We start from the raw sequence: 16,763 nt of genomic DNA on the forward strand, positions 1-16,763 counted from the left end.
CTGGTCTGATCATGCACCTATCTGGATTCAGTTTGCGGGTGTTGAGGGTGGTTCAGGACGCAAATATTGGCGTTTTAATGATGGTCTGTTGGATGACCCTGAGGTGGTGGCTCAAACTGAAAACTGGCTTCGTGAATATTTGGATTTTAATGCGGAGTGTGGTGCCTCTCCGGAAGCTATCTGGGAGGGGTTGAAGGTGACCCTGAGGGGTCGTTTGATTGCTTTGGCCTCCTCCAGATAAAAACGGCGTCGGGAGGTGGTCAACGACTTGTTGTATTGGATTGGGAGATTGGAGGGGATGCATAAACATCAGTCGTGGAATGTGGAGGTGGGAAAATGACTTCAGCAGGCTAGGAGGGATCTCCAGGCTTTGGAATTGGACCGCTTGCGCTTCAACCTGCAACTTTTACAGCAAAAAAATTTTGGAGTTCTCCAATAAGGCTAGCAAGTTGGTTGCGCATCGGCTTAAGGTCCATCAAAGGCGCAATAATATTCTCTCTGTTTGGGCGGCCTCTAGGGAAATTTTGCATAAGGAAGATGATATAAGAGCTCGCTTTGTAGAATATTATTCCCACCTCTACACTCCGGAGGTGGACGGGTCTCAGCAGGAGCGCGATAGTTATCTGGCTTTGGCATCGCTCCCGCGGATAGCAGCTGAGGATGTGGGGCAGTTGGATCACTCGCTCACTGTATTTGAGGCGAGGGGGGCTTTGCGGTCTATGAAGGTGGGTAAGTCCCCTGGGTTGGATGGTTTTACGGTACGGTATTATAAGCAATTTCAAGATTTTTTGCTGCCCCCCGTTCTGCATTTTCTCAATTCTCTGGAAGGGGATAGTAGGCTTCCCTCTTTTATGCACTTAGCTGGGGGTCACCATATTGGTGAAGGAGGGCAAAGATCCCTTGCAGTGTGCCTCTTACCGTCCAATTTCTTTACTAGAGGTGGATACTAAGATTTTCACGCGGATTTTGGCGGACCGTTTAATGAGTTGGATTCCCCGGTTGATTCATCCTGATCAGTCGGGGTTTGTGGTTGGTCGACAGGTGGGAGATAATGTTCAGCGGGTTTATAATTTGTTGGGAGTGGGCTCGGGGAAGGGACCAGGAGGCACTTTTTTTGTCTATCGATGCCGAGAAGGCCTTTGATAGGGTCTCCTGGGCCTTTCTATTTCAGGTTCTGGAATCTATTGGCCTTGGTCCGCGTATGCGGGAATGGATCCGTATTCTGTATTCTTGTTCGGTGGTTGCATCAAGGTGAATAGTGGGTATTCTGATACTTTTTCTCTAGCGCGGGGTACGCGTCAGGGGTGTCCTCTCTCTCCCCGTCTCTTTGCCTTGAAGGTGGAGCCTTTGGCGCAGCGGGGTCGGGGTCATGGTGCTATCAGGAGTATCGCTGCGCTAGGGGGGAATGCAGGTTGACCCTATTTGCTGATGACCTCCTGTTTACTGTGGAGGACCCGGAGGTTTCTTTACGGGCTATTGTGCAGGAGCTGGAGGCTTTTGGGGTTGTATCGGGGTTTCGAGTTAATGTGGGGAAATCTGAGCTGCTCAATGTGAATTTGTCCAATGCTAGGGTGGAGATTCTTCAGAGGTGCTTCCCCTTTCGATGGGTAAAACACTCTTTGCGATATCTTGGGGTTTATTTTGGCCCACCTGGTAGTAGTATATATGATCTTAATTACCCTCCACTGTTTAGTCGTATTCGGCGGGATTTGGCCAGTTGGGGGGGGGAGGGCAATATTTTTCTTGGTTGGGCAGGGTGGAGATAGTGAAAATGATGGTCCTACCACGTCTGCTGTTTTTGTTCCAGGTGCTCCCGGTGTGGGTTAGTCCGAAGGTTTTGGAGGGCATACAAAGAAGCCTTCTTCAATTTATCTGGGCTGGGTGTAGACCGAGAGTGGGTAGGCAGGTTCTCTATCTGGGTAGGAGAGATGGGGGCTTGGCGGTTACTAATATACTGAAATATTATCAGGCTGCTCAATTACGTGCTCTTTTGGAGTGGCAGACTCAGGATCTGAAACCATGGGTGGTGATCGAGCAGGAAGTGATGGGGGGGTTTCTTTGCTCCATCACCCCTGGCTGCCTGGGAGGGTGAAGGTGGTGGGTAGGTTGTCCTCTGTGGTAACCTCTTTGAGGGTTTGGTGAATGGTTCGGAAGGGATTGCTGTTGGGTAGGCGACATTCGTGGTATACCCCACTGCGGCATAATCCCAATTTTGTACCTGGTAGGGGTGAGGGGGTGTTCGCTCGTTGGGAGACCCAGGGCTTGGTGTGTGTCGGACAGTTGTATGATGTGGCGTTGCGTCGAGTGCGGTCCTCTGGGGAACTTCAGATTCGGTATGGTTTGCTTTCTCGTGACCTCTTCCCCTACTTGCAAGTTCTTCATTATATCCAGATCTCAGGGATCGTGGGGGAGCTTCAAGGGGGCAAGACTCCTTTTGAGCTGTTACTTGGTCCGAACCTCCGGAAGGGTACCCTATCAGCCTTGTATAGGTGCCTCAATGTTAGGGATGTTGCCCAACTGCCCTATATGAAAGCTTGGGAGGGGGATTGGGGAACCGCTATTCCTTGGGATACATGGGAGGTTATTTGGAGGGAGGTTTCCTCAGCGGGTATAGCAGCTTTCTTGGTTGAAAATGAGTATAAGGTACTTTTTCGGTGGTACTATCTCCCTCATGTTTTAGCTAAGTGGCAAGGGGGGGGCTGGGTCTCTTCTGGAGGAGGTGTGGGGAAGTGGGTACTTATTTGCATATGTGGTGGTCGTGTGGACAGGTGCAGGGCTTTTGGGCTGAGGTTTTTGATCGCATCTCCCGGATTTTGTGTAAGCTGGCTCCGGAGGATTGGCGTCATGCCCTTCTGTTTTGGCACCAGTTGGATCTTGAATGGGGTGAATCCCTGTTCTGTAAGTTGGCTCTTACTGCTGCCCGGTTGGTCTTGGCTTCCACCTGGAACCGGTTGACACCCCTGACTTGGCAGTTGGTTGAAAAGCGTTTACAGCACTGGCAGCTTCTCTACCAACTTACGGCTCTTCAGCATGGGAAACTCCATGGGTATGCCTTCATCTGGCGATGCTTCAGGGTGAGCACTTTGTAGGATCCAGAGGCAGGGTTGGAGATAGCTGGAGAGTGTGAGAGCTTCTGCTCTATGGGATTGGTTGGGGAGTGGTTGTTGGCCCCTTTGATATCTCTTCTTTTTGGGGTTTGTGTTAGTCGGTTGGTCTGTGCTTGGGGGGTTTGGGATCTGTTCTGGGGGGTAGGGGGGGGGTGCTGCTTGCCTCTTGTGGGGCTTTCTTTGGTTGTATACTTGAGGGTTTTTTGGTATTCTTTGTGGATTGTACTGTTTTGTACTTTGTCTTGAAATTGATTGTTTGTGCTGTTGTTTTTCATTTTTCAATGCAAATAAAACTTTTATTTGAAAAATAAAAACAGCGGTCTAAGCTGAAAGGAGCAATAAAAATGGCTATGGAACTTTATGTGAAGAAAATAAATAAAAACAAGAGAAAAAGGAAACCGACATGGTTCTCCAAACTAGTGGCGGAGAAAATAAAGACAAAAGAGTTGGCGTTCTTGAAATATGAAATATAAAAAAAAACAACAAGAAGAGGAGTACAGAAAGGACTACCTGGTGAAACTGAAAGAAGCCAAGAGAGATATATATCTGGCGAAAGCGGAAGAGCAAATGGCAAAAAATGTAAAAAAGGGAGACAAATTTTTTTTCAGATATATCAGTGAAAGGAGGAAGATGAAAAATGAAATTACTAAACTAAAAGATGCTAGGAACCGATAGGTGGAGAATGATGAGGAAAAAGCAAATGTGATAAACAAATACTTCTGTTCTGTGTTCACAGAAGTAAATCCTGGAGAAAGACCGAGGTACTCTGGCAAAGTTACATGAGAAAATGGAGTAGATTCACAGAGGGAAGTGTTTATGAACAACTTGAAAAACTGAAGGTAGACAAAGCGATGGGACAGGACAGGATCCATCCCAGGATACTGAGGGAACTCAGAGAGGTTCTGGCGGGTCCTATTAAAGACTTGTTCAACAAATCTCTGGAGATGGGAGTGGTTCCTGGGGACTGGAGAAGAGCAAATGTGGTCCCTATTCACAAAAGTGGTCACAGAGATGAAGCGGGAAACTACAGGCCAGTAAGCCTCACTTCACTGTTGGAAAACTAATGGAAAGAATTGTTGCTGAAAGAAAGAATAGTTAACGTCCTAGAATCTAATGGGTTACAGGATCCAAGGCAACATGGCTTTACTAAAGGTAAATTGTGCCAAATGAACCTGATTGAATTTTTGATTGGGTGACCAGAGAACTTGATCGAGGACATATGCTAGATGTCATTTACTTAGATTTCAACAAAGCCTTTGACACGGTTCCTCATAGAAGGCTCTTGAACAAATTTGAAGGGCTGAAGTTAGGACCCAAAGTGGTAAACTGAATTAGAAACTGGTTGACGGATAGATGCCAGAGGGTGGTGGTAATGGAAGTCGCTCAGAGGAAGGAAAGGTGAGTGGTGGAGTCCCTCAGGGTTCGGTGCTGGGGCCGACCCTGTTCAATATGTTTGTGAGTGACATTGCTGAAGGGTTAGAAGGAAAGGTTTGCCTTTTTGCGGATGATACCAAGATTTGTAACAGAGTAGACACAAAGGAGGGAGTGGAAAACATGAAAAAGGATCTACAAAAATTAGAGGAATGGTCTAATATCTAGCAACTAAAATTCAATGCAAAGAAATGCATTTGGGGATTGATAATTGGAAGGAGCTATATATGCTGGGAGGTGAGAGACTGATATGCACAGATAATAATAATAACAGTTTATATACCACAGTACTGTGAAGTTTTATGCGGTTTACAAAGATTAAAAGATGGTACAAATTAATTGAATTTAATTGAGGTGACAGAAAGTAGTTAAAATGTCAAGAGATCCGTTATTCAAGAGAAAGATGTACGGGTCAGCTGTCTAGATAATTCAGGAACAGATATGTTTTTAGGCGCCTCCTGAATTCCTTATAAGTAGTGGGCGAAAGCAATTGTTCTAGATCTTTACCCCCATAATGCTGCCTGATGTGAGAGAAGGTGTTGATGGTGTTTTTTGAGTTTACATCCTCTAACTGGGGGGGAACGAAGTTCAAATGTGAGCTTCTCTTATGCCTGTTGGCTGAGAAGGAGAAAAGGTCAGTTATGTATTTAGGGGCTAGTCCTTGTAGTACTTTAAAGCAGAGGCAGGCGAACTTAAACTTTACGCGTGCCAACCAGTGCAGCTGTCGGTAGTAAGGTGTCACGTGATCAAACTTCTTCAGCCTGAAAATTAGTCTGACCGCTGCATTTTGCATTAATTGTAATCGTCGCAAATTATTTTGGGAAATTGCTAAATAGGCGATATTACAGTAATCAAGTTGACTCAGTACGAGGGATTGTACCAGAATTCTGAATGCTGACATATCAAAATACGCTCTAACGGATCGAAGTTTCCAGAGAGTGAAAAAACCCTTTCTGAAAATGGAGTCTACTTGGTCTTTCATGGTTAGGCATTGATCCAGTGTTACATCCAATACCTTCATAGTAGTCTGAATAGGGTAACTAAGTTTATTGATGCATAGTGGTGTTTTCATGTCAAGCGGGTGTGGTGAAGCGACGAATAATTTTGTTTTTTCTGAATTAAGTTTTAGCTTGAAGTCAGCCATCCATTGCTCCATCAGATTTAATGCTTCTGATGCCTTGGGAGTAATTTCCGAGAGAGAGTTAGCAAATGGGATGATGATCGTAAAGTCATCTGTGTAACTGAATAATTTTATTCCCAGTTGGGTTAATTGCGCACCTAGAGAGGACATGTAGACATTGAAAAGCAATGGTGATAGCGGTGACCCTTGCAGTACGCCAGATGGATTGCTTCAGGTATCGGAGAGATCATAATTGAAAAGTACTTGATAGGTATGGGACGTAAGGAAGCCGCAAAACCAGTTCAGCACCTCTTCTCTGATACCGATAGCATCTAGGCATTGTAGCATTTTCCCATGGTCTACTAGGTAAAAGGCAGAGCTCATATCAAATGGCATGATCAGGGCATTGAGGCCTTTGCTAAACAATAGACACAGATTATCTAAGATAGCCGCAATTACAGTCTCAGTACTGAACAAAGGTCTAAAACCGGATTGAGTTTCATGTAAGAAAGAGAACTGATCAAGATATTCCATCAATTGGGTATGTACCAATCCCTCCATGATTTTTACAATAAATGGAATGGATGCTACTGGTCTATAGTTGGTTACAAGTGTTGATGATTCTTTACTATTTTTTGGAATTGGGGTTATTATTATGTGACCGTTATTAGTGAGGAACTTCCCATTTTTTAGGTTATGGGCTAAGTAGTGCAGCAAGGATAGTTTAAATTCTAATGACGCCGCTTTCATGATTTCCAGGGGACATGAGTCCAAAATGCAGTATAATTTAGAGTATTTGTTATATAGTTTGAAAGGAACTCCAGATCATGTCTGCTGGTATTTCATTTTCTTGTGTGTTAGCTATTTGCTGATCATCAAGGTCTATCGCGCCCAGCAGTCCGCTCATGTGGTGGCCCAACAGGTCCAGGACCTGTGCAGTAAATTTCTATCTATACCCCTCTATCCCCTTTTCCAGCAGGAATTTGTCCAATCCTTTCTTAAACCCCAGTACCGTACTCTGCCCTATAACGTCCTCTGGAATTGCATTCCAGGTGTCCACCACACGTTGTGTTAAGAAGAACTTCCTAGCATTTGTTTTGAATTTGTCCCCTTTCAACTTTTCCGAATGCCCTCTTGTTTTTTTATTTTCTGAAAGTTTGAAGAATCTGTCCCTCTCTACTCTCTCTATGCCCTTCATGATCTTGTAAGTCTCTATCATATCCCCTCTTAATCTTCTCTTTTCCAGGGAAAAGAGTCCCAGTTTTTCCAATCTCTCAGCGTATGAAAGGCTTTCCATCCCCTTAATCAGTCGTGTCGCTCTCCTCTGAACTCTCTCGAGTAACGCCATATCCTTCTTAAGGTACGGTGACCAATACTGGACGCAGTACTCAAGATGTGGACGCACCATTGCCCGATACAGCGGCAGGATAACTTCTTTCGTTCTGGTTGTAATACCCTTCTTGATTATACCTAGCATTCTATTCGCTCTCTTAGCGGCAGCTGCACACTGTGCCATCGGCTTCATTGTCATGTCCACCATTACCCCCAAGTCCCTTTCTTGGGTACTCTCAGTCAATAACATTTCTCCCATCGTATAATTATACCTCGGGTTTTTGCTTCCCACATGCAATACTTTACACTTCTCAACATTGAATTTCATCTGCCATCTCTCTGCCCATTCCCCTAGTTTGTCCAAGTCTCTTTGCAATTCTTCGCAGTCCTCCTTTGTCCGAGTGTCACTAAATAGTTTGGTGTCGTCCGCAAATTTTATTATCTCACACTTCGTCCCTATTTCTAGATCATTTATGAATATGTTAAAAAGCAGCAGACCAAGCACCGAACCCTGCGGAACACCACTCGTGACCTTTCTCCAGTCTGAGTAGTGGCCCTTCACCCCTGCCCTCTGTTTCCTACCCTCTAACTAGTTTCTGATCCATCTATGCACTTCTCCGTCCACCCCATGGTTCCTCAGTTTCCGGAGTAAACGTTCATGAGGCACCTTGTCAAAGGCTTTCTGGAAATCTAGGTATATGATGTCTATGGGGTCTCCTCTGTCCATCTGTTTGTTAATTCCTTCGAAGAAGTGCAATAAGTTAGTCAGGCACGATCTCCCCCTGCAGAAACCATGTTGGCTGGTTATCAGAAGTTCATTTCTTTCAAAATGTTCATCAATGTTTTCTTTTATCAGTGCTTCCGCCATTTTCCCCGGAACCGAGGTCAGACTCACCGGTCTGTAATTTCCCGGGTCACCTCTTGATCCCTTTTTAAAGATGGGGTAACGTTGGCTATCTTCCAATCCTCCGGAATCACACCTGTTTTCAGAGATAGGTTGCAAATTTGCTGCAGTAGTTCCGCTATTTCCTCCTTTAGTTCCTTCAGAACCCTTGGATGGATTCCATCCGGACACGGCGATTTGTCAGTTTTTAGTTTTTCTATCTACCTGCGCATATCATCAAGGCTCACTTCCATGGATGTTAACTTTTGTGCTTGATTTCCATTGAAGATTTGTTCAGGTTCCGGTATGTTGGTTGTGTCTTTGCTTGTAAATACAGACGAAAAGAACATGTTAAGTCTTTCTGCGACCTCTTTCTCTTCCTTCACCGCTCCCTTCCGGTCTCCGTCGTCTAGTGGTCCCACCTCCTCCCTAGCCGGCTGTTTCCCTTTAATATATCTTGAAATTTCGTGCTTCCCTGGTTAGCCTCTCTTCATACTCTTTTTTGGCTTTTCGAACCACACGGTGACATTCTTTTTGATACTTTCTGTGATCTTTCCAGTTTCCCTCAGATTTGTCCTTTTTCCATTTTCTGAATGAGTTTTTCTTATTGCCTATCGCTTCCTTCACTATTTTAATACTTTATTTATCATTTTAATACATCCTATATACAAAGATGTTTAAAGAAATACAGAAATATAGTCTCTTAGTCATAATACAAACCAAGAATCGAAATTTAAACATTCAAAATAAATCATGTAATACAGTCCACAACCTGAAGAGAAAAGACAAGATGAAGTAAAAACCCCTCGGGAAAGGGGAACTATACAAAAGAAAAAATAGAAATAAAGAAATAGAGCAGCCTGATCTTATCCTATCCAAAACAAATCAACCGCATTATTAACCTTTATCATTCGGACTGTGTAGAGATACCTTTACCTTCAAGGAAAAAACCTAATTGGGCAGGTTCGAAGAAAATATATTTACTTCCCTGATAGGAAATAAAACATTTGCAAGGAAATCGCAACTGAAAACTTGCCCCCAAGGCAATCACCTTTGATCTATATAACAGAAATTCTTTCCTCCTAGATTGTGTCCACCTCGAAACATCAGGAAATATATATACCCTTTCTCCCAAATAAGTAATCTGCTTTAAATTAAAATATAATTTAAGCAACATCTCTTTGTCTTGAAGAAATACCAACGAGACCAATAAAGTTGCTCTTCCCTGAGTTTCAATATCAGAAGACTGCAGTATAGCGGAAACATCTAATTGAGCATTTTCATCCACTAAAGCTTTTTCTTTCTGCACTTGTTTTAAGTTCCTTCACTATTTTAGTTATCCACGCTGGGTCTTTTGTTCGACTCTTGTTGCACCCTTTTCTGAATCTGGGGATATACAGATTTTGCGCCTCACTCACCTTGTCCTTGAAAAAGGACCAGGCATGTTCTACCGTCTGCCATTTTTTGGAAGTGTTCCTAAGTTTCATTTTTACCATTCCCCTCATTGCTTCATAGTTGCCCTTCCTGAAGTTAAAAGTTGTCATTATGGTTCTCTTTCCTTTCAGTATTCCTATTTCCACCTTGAACTTGATCATATTATGATTGCTGTTTCCCAATGGTTCCACTACTTCCACTTCCTTTGCAGGTCCCCTTAGCCCATTTAGGATTAGATCCAGAGTGGCATTTCCTCTCGTCGGTTCTCTAATAAGCTGCTCCATGAAGCAATCTTGTACAGCCTCCAGAAAGTCTGCCTCCCTAGCGCATCTTGAGCTTCCAAGACTCCAGTCTATCCCAGGGTAGTTGAAGTCTCCCATAATAACTGTGTTACCGCTTTTGCATTCTCGCTTTATCTTGGCTTCCATTTCTTCATCGATATCTCCGGTTTGTTCGGGTGGACGATAGTATAGGCTTATCTTTATTTCAGGCCCTTTCCTTCCTGGTATTTTAACCCATAGCGATTCTAGCTTGTTGGCCGTCTCTGCTGTGTCCATTCTTGTCGATTGTATGCTTTCTTTTATGTATAGTGCTATTCCACCACCTTTCTGTCCTAATCTGTCTTGGCGATAGAGTTTGTACCCCGGCAGTGCTGTATCCCATCTGCTTTCCTCATTCCACCATGTTTCAGAGATTTCAATGATGTCTATGTTCTCTGCAATGGCCATGGCTTCTAATTCTCCCATTTTGTTTCTTAGGCTCCTTGCATTAGTATATATGCAATTTAGCTCCTGGAATTTTGATGCCTTCATTTCCTTTCCCTGTGCTTCGGTCTTTAGATTCTTCTCTTTTGGCTACGATCTTTCTAATCTCCTCTCCTTTGTTAGTCGACTCCTGTAATTTGTCCCTTGTTTCATCCCAGCCTTTTTTCTCCTTAGTATCTTCACGAGATACCTTTTTTCCGAATCATCGACGCTTGGTCAACTGTCGGCTTTCCCCTTCTCTTGACGTTGTTTGCTAGAAGTCTAGTTCCCTCCGCACTCAGGTGCAGTCCATCTCTCCTGTAGAGTTTGCTCTTGCCCCTGAACGTCGTCCAGTTCCTCACGAAGTGGAATCCTTCTTCCTCACACCATCTCTTCATCCACGCATTTATTGATTGTAGTTCCTCTTGCCTTTTCACATCTGCCCTCGGTACCGGTAGGATCTCTGAGAACGCTATCTTCTGGGTCCTCATCTTCAGCTTCCTTCCCAGAATCTTGAACTGTTCTATTAGTGTGTTTCTTCTGTAGTCTCTCCTGCTGACATCATTCGTCCCGATGTGGATCATTACTGTGGTCTCTTCCGTCTCCGCTCCTTTCAGGATCTTTCCAATTTTGGCCACGATATCCTTGGTTCTCGCTCTCGGGAGGCAGGTCACCAGTCGGTCCTCTCTCCCTCCTGCTATGTGGCTGTCCACATGCCTCAGGATCGAGTCCCCCACTAGGATCGCTGACTTTCCTTTCTTCAATGTTCGCTTCGGTCTCAGGTCGATGTCCTCGGTGTGCTTCTCTCTTTCTTCTTCTGGGCATCGACTGGCCAATTTCTCGCCCTCGTGCGTTTTTCCTCCGGGGGTGTCTTCTTTGTGGTCTTCTGTTTCTTGCTCTCCCTTCGATGCTGGTGTAACTTCTTTTTTCATCTGAAGTTTGTTCTCTTCCACCCTCCTCTTGTATGCTTCCTCAATGAATTTCTCGAGTTCCCTGACTTCCTCCTCGATGTGCCTCTCGCTCATGAAGTCTTCAGCTGTCCTGATTGGGTCCTCCGTGGCATAAAGTCCTTCTAGCTCCTGTATCTTGTCCTCTAGTCGCTTGACTTCCTTCTTCAAGCTTTCCAGCTCCTGACACCGACCTGAGGGGAGGTAGTCATACATATGACAGTCGGTGCAGAACACTGGAAAGCTCATCTTCTGGTTTCCCTCTGCTTCCATAGTCGTTCCTACTTTAAGATAACACTTAAGACTACGTGTTCCTTGTGTGCCTGCTTCCTTCTGCGCCTTCTTCTTGTGTGTGCTGGCTTCGCTCTACCTTACTATACTTTGTTTGTGTGTTTGTTCCTTATGAGCCTGCTTCTTTCTGCACCTGCTTCTTGCCTTACTGCCTACTTCTTGTGTGTGCTGTGTTTGCTCTACCTTACCTTACTGTTGCTTGTGTGTGTTCGTTCCTTCTGCGCCTGCTTCTTCCATACCCTTCAGTCTTTCCCTGGTGCTCCTGGGTGTAGTAACTTGGCCCTTCTTGAGGCCCTTCGCAAAGGCGCTCTCGCTAAGGCGAGCACCTTTGCCGGGCGCCGAACGGCTGGGCGCTGTTGGCTCCTCCCCTTTAAGGGGGAGTCCAGCGCTGCCTGTGACTAAATGATGGCCTGTGACTAAATGATGGCCTTTTCCATTGTGTTTGTGTGGGTAAAGGGAGATTGTAATTAATAATAATAATAATAACAATTTATAAACCGCAATACCGTGAAGTTCTATGCGGTTTACAAAAGATTACAAGAAGTACAAAATGAGTGACCTGAAGAGAGAAGAGAGTGAGAAATAGGTCAAGAAAATTGTTGAGAGTGGTGTGCGGGTCAGTTGTCTAGGTACTTCAGGAATAGGTATGTTTTTAGGCGCTTCCTGAATTCCTCGTAAGTGGAGGGCCAAAGCAATTGTTTTAGGTCTTTGCCCCATAATGTTGCTTGATGTGAGAGAAGGTGTTCGTGATGTTTTTTTAGTTTGCAACCTCTGACTTGGGGGGAAACCAAGTTTAGGTGTGAGATTCTCTTGTGTTTGTTGTTGGAGAAGATGAAAAGGTCTGTTATGTATTTAGGGGCTAGACCATATAGTACTTTGAAGCAGAGGCAGGTGAACTTAAACTTTACGCGTGCTTCTGTTGGTAGCCAGTGCAACTGCTGGTAATAAGGTGTTACGTGATCAAACTTCTTTAACCCGAAGATAAGTCTGACCGCTGCATTTTGCACAAGCTGCAGACGTCGCATATTCTTTTGGAAAATTGCTAAATAGGCGATGTTACAGTAGTCAAGTTGACTTAGTACGAGGGATTGTACCAGGATTCTGAATGCTGACGTGTCAAAATATGACTTAACAGATCTCAGTTTCCAGAGAGTGAAAAAACCCCACCTGGTCTTTCATGGTTAGGCACTGATCTAGGGACAGAAAGGTTTTAAGTCTTTTGTGTCTGGATTGTCCTCCTCATCTAGGTGTATGTTTATGTCTCCTGCGATGATGTTGTATGAAGGACTAATTGAATTACGTAGAACAAATTCACAGAAATCCCCTTTGGCTATTGGTCAGCTTTTCAGTGGAACATAGAATAATATGCAAGATAGAGATTCTTCTAGTTCATTGTTACTGATTTTACAGGCTATAATTTCTAGTCAATTAGTTATTTTGGAATCCAGTAGTTCAAACTCAAATCCTTCCTTAAGAATAATTGCTAATCCTCCTCCTTTCTTGCTCTCACGGTTTAGCGTAAGGATTTTAAAATTATCTGGTAGAAGATCAATTATTATTGGATCATTTTCAGACAATAACCATGTTTCGGTTAGAAAAAGGCAGGCTATTTGCTTGCTGATGATCCAATCTTTAATTAGAAAAGCTTTATTCCTGACAGATCTAGTATTAAGATATGCACAGGGAATAGAGGTGGGAGAGGGACCTTGGAGTGATAGTATCCGAAGATCTTAAGGCAAAAAAAATGGGACAAGGTGGTGGCTGCTGCCAGAAGGATGCTGGGCTGTATAAAGAGAGGCGTAATCAGTAGAAGAATGAAGGTGTTGATGCCCCTGTACAGGTCGTTGGTGAGGTCCCACTTGGAGTATTGTGTTCAGTTTTGGAGATCGTATCTGGCGAAGGACACAAGAAGACTTGAAGCGGTCCAGAGGAGGGTGACGAAAATGTTAGAAGGTTTATGGAGATGTATGAGGAGAGACTGGAAGCCCTGAATATGTATACCTTAGAGAAAAGGAGGGACAGGGGAGATATGATTCAGACGTTCAAATACTTGAAAGATATTAACATAGAACAAAATCTTTTCCAGAGAAAGGAAAATGGTAAAACTAGAGGACATAATTTGAGGTTGAAGTGAGGTAGACTCAAGAAATATGTAAGGAAATTCTTCTTTACAAAGATGGTGGTGGATGCCTGAAATGCGCTCCTGAGAGAGGTGGTGGAGATGTCGGTGAGGGAGTTCAAAAAAGCGTGGGATGAACAAAGAGGATCTAGAATTAGAAAAGAATAGTAAATATTGAAGAAGTAAGGCAAGTACTGGGCAGACTTGCACGGTCTGTGTCTGTATATGGCCATTTGATTGAGGATGGGCTAGGGAGGGCTTCAGTGGCTGGGATGGTGTAGATGGGCTGGAGTGAGCTTTGACGGAGACTTCAGTAGTTGGAACCGAAGAACAGAGCTTTGGATTCTTGCCCAGAAATAGCTAAGAAAAAACAACAACAAGAAATTTGGGACCATTTGGGTCTTTATCTGCCGTCATCTATGTTACTATATATTTTAAAGCGACTTTATAGCACTTTTTCTCTCCCTAGTACAAAGTTATTCTTTAAACATCGTTCTTCTGCTTTGCTAAGCTGTCATTAATATGATAATAAATAATTCACTTTCACTGACTTTGCGAGATTACTCATCCTCCATAAGAGCAGTTCATTGGGCAGTAATCAGTCATTGCTGTGATGTATTATACTTGAATCTTTAAGGATCACTGTCTAGTAATCAATTTTTACTATAATGGATTAGGCCTGCTCCTTGGGGGCAGCTCACTGGCTATTATCTTTCTTATAAATGAAAAAATAGGTGATAAATCACCACTACTAGGGAATACTCCTACTTTGTATGAATGTATTAATATGAGCAATCATTGTTGAAATGGATTACTTACTGATCTTATCTTTCTGCTCAGCTACTAACTCCTGGCTGTCTTTGGTTTTTTCTTGTTCTAGCTTTGTTGAACTTTGCATAGCACAGTCTGAAGTTCTTTCAGCATCCATAATTTCTGCTGTCTTTTCTTCTTTGTCTTCCTTATCATCTTCATTATCAGAAGCCAAGAAATGCAACTTTAGCCCAGTTAAATTTGAAAGCAGCAAGAACATGGCCTCTGAGTGAAATAACTCCATACAGTCTCTAAGCACATCTGGAAGTCTCCCATCTGCAGTCTCATAAAATCTGTAACATATAGCAGATATATAGTCAGTAAAAACAGAATAAACATTTTATTTATTTGCAAACACTTCTAGCCTAACAGTAAGAGCAATCCTTTCTCTCAATGGCTAACAAAACACAGAGCATCCTACATATATAACAGTAGTCAGGAAAACTATCCTGAAAAGCTTATCCTGGTACAAAAGGCTTACAAAATATCACTCTCAACCTAGGGAAGCACTAAGGCCCGGATTCTTGAAAGAACACTGAAAGTTAGGTGATGGTAGGCATCCTTAACATGACCATTTATTTTTTTCATCAAAACAGGACATGGAGGAAGAGAAGAGAAATTAAGCAGATATAATGCTGCAAAACAATGAAAAGAGTAACTTAGTTTTTAGAAGTTCACAGGGTAGTCTTGTTCACAGCACTGTCTCAAAGATAATGCAGTAGTAAATCAGAGCCCTTCCCTTCTACACCTAATCAACAGACACAATGGCTGAAAACTAGTAGGTCAGAAATGCAGGCTCTATACCAGTTCAGTGGCTACCCTAAAACACAGGATTTTAAACAGAAATGCAGGCTTTGTATTGAAGGCCTTCCTGAATCTGGACTGTACTGGGCCAGAATATCATTTCTATCCAAAACCAGTGCTGAAGCCCCCATCTACAGCCTCTAGCAACTTCCATTTTTTGAGGGAGCAATAATTATCTATTTTATATTATCTGGATTAAAAGCCTTCTTCTTGGCTTTTAAATTGAGATGGCAAATGAGGTTCAACATGGATAAGTGTAAAGTGATACATGTCGGTAACAAAAATCTCATGCACGAATACAGGATGTCCGGGGCGGTACTTGGAGAGACTTCCCAGGAAAGAGACTTGGGAGTTCTGATTGACAAGTAGATGAAACCGTCCGCGCAATGCGCGGCGGTAGAGAAAAGGGCGAACAGAATGCTAGGAATGATAAAGAAGGGGATCACGAACAGATCGGAGAAGGTTATCATGCTGCTGTACCGGGCCATGGTGCACCCTCATTTGGAGTACTGCATCCAGCACTGGACGCCATACATTGCGAAAGACACAGTACTACTCGAAAGGGTCCAGACTGAGAAGAGCGACTAAAATGGTTAAGGGGCTGGATGAGTTGCCGTACAGTGAGAGATTGGAGAAACTGGGCCTCTTCTCCCTTGAAAAGAGGAGACTGAGAGGGGACATGATTGAAACATTCAAAATACTGAAGGGAATAGACTTAGCAGATATAAACAGATTGTTCACCCTGTCCAAAGTAGGGAGAACGAGAGGGCACTCTCTAAAGTTAAAAGGAGATAGATTCCTTATAAATATAAGGAAGTTCTTCTTCACCCAAAGAGTGGTAGAAAACTGGAACGCTCTTCCGAAGTCTGTTATAGGGGAAAACATAAGAACATAAGCATAAGCAATGCCTCCACTGGGTCAGACCCGAGGTCCATCGTGCCCAGCAGTCTGCTCACGCGGCGGCCCAACAGGTCCAGGACCTGCGCAGTAGCCCCCTATCTATACCCCTCTATCCCTTTCTTCAGCAGGAAATTGTCCAATCCTTTCTTGAACTCCAGTACCGTACTCTGTCCTATTACGTCCTCTGGAAGTGCATTCCAGGTGTCCACCACACGCTGGGTAAAGAAAAACTTCCTAGCATTTGTTTTGAATCTATCCCTCCAGGGATTCAAGAAAAAGTTGGACAAGTTCCTGCTAAACTGGAACGTATGCAGGTGAGGCTAGACTCATTTAGAGCACTGGTCTGACCTGGGGGCCGCCACGTGAGTGGACTGCTGGGCACGATGGACCACTGGTCTGACCCAACAGCGGCAATTCTTATGTTCTTATGTCAGTCCCGCCCCCAATCCCGCCCTAGCCCTGCCCCAATCCTGCCCTAGCCCAGCCCCAATCCCACCCTAGCCTCGCCCTCCAATCCCACTCCCAATTTATTCCATTCATTTTTCATGTACACATAATATCTTATTAATTCTAAATCTAAATCTAAATCTTGGGTTTATATACCGCATCATCTCCGCAGATGGAGCTCGACACGGTTTACATGGTTAGGGAAGGAACGGAACTCCAGTGGAATTATATAAGTATGAGAGAAGAGAGGTTGGTGTGAGAGTGCCAGGAGCGGGACGGGGTTACGTTCTGGAGAAGAGCCAGGTCTTCAGATGCTTACGGAATGGTAGAAGGGGGCTCAAATTGCGGAGAGGGGAAGGGAGACTGTTCCAGAGCTGAGTGATTCTGAAAGGGAG

The 16,763-nt window shown here is 43.9% G+C and overlaps 1 protein-coding gene across 1 annotated transcript in view; it reads right to left on the reverse strand.

The window, feature by feature from the left end:
• The window catches only part of OGFOD1 (2-oxoglutarate and iron dependent oxygenase domain containing 1), a 756,310-nt gene that overhangs the window by 170,993 nt on the left and 568,554 nt on the right, over window positions 1-16,763 (reverse strand). Inside the window, exon 10 of the mRNA XM_033941292.1 lies at window positions 14,227-14,510. Within this exon, the coding sequence (XP_033797183.1) occupies window positions 14,227-14,510 (284 nt within the window). The remainder of the gene's footprint in view (window positions 1-14,226; window positions 14,511-16,763) is intronic.

This window comes from Geotrypetes seraphini, chromosome 4 (genome assembly GCF_902459505.1).
Source record: "Geotrypetes seraphini chromosome 4, aGeoSer1.1, whole genome shotgun sequence".
NCBI classification, from domain to species: Eukaryota; Metazoa; Chordata; class Amphibia; order Gymnophiona; family Dermophiidae; genus Geotrypetes; species Geotrypetes seraphini.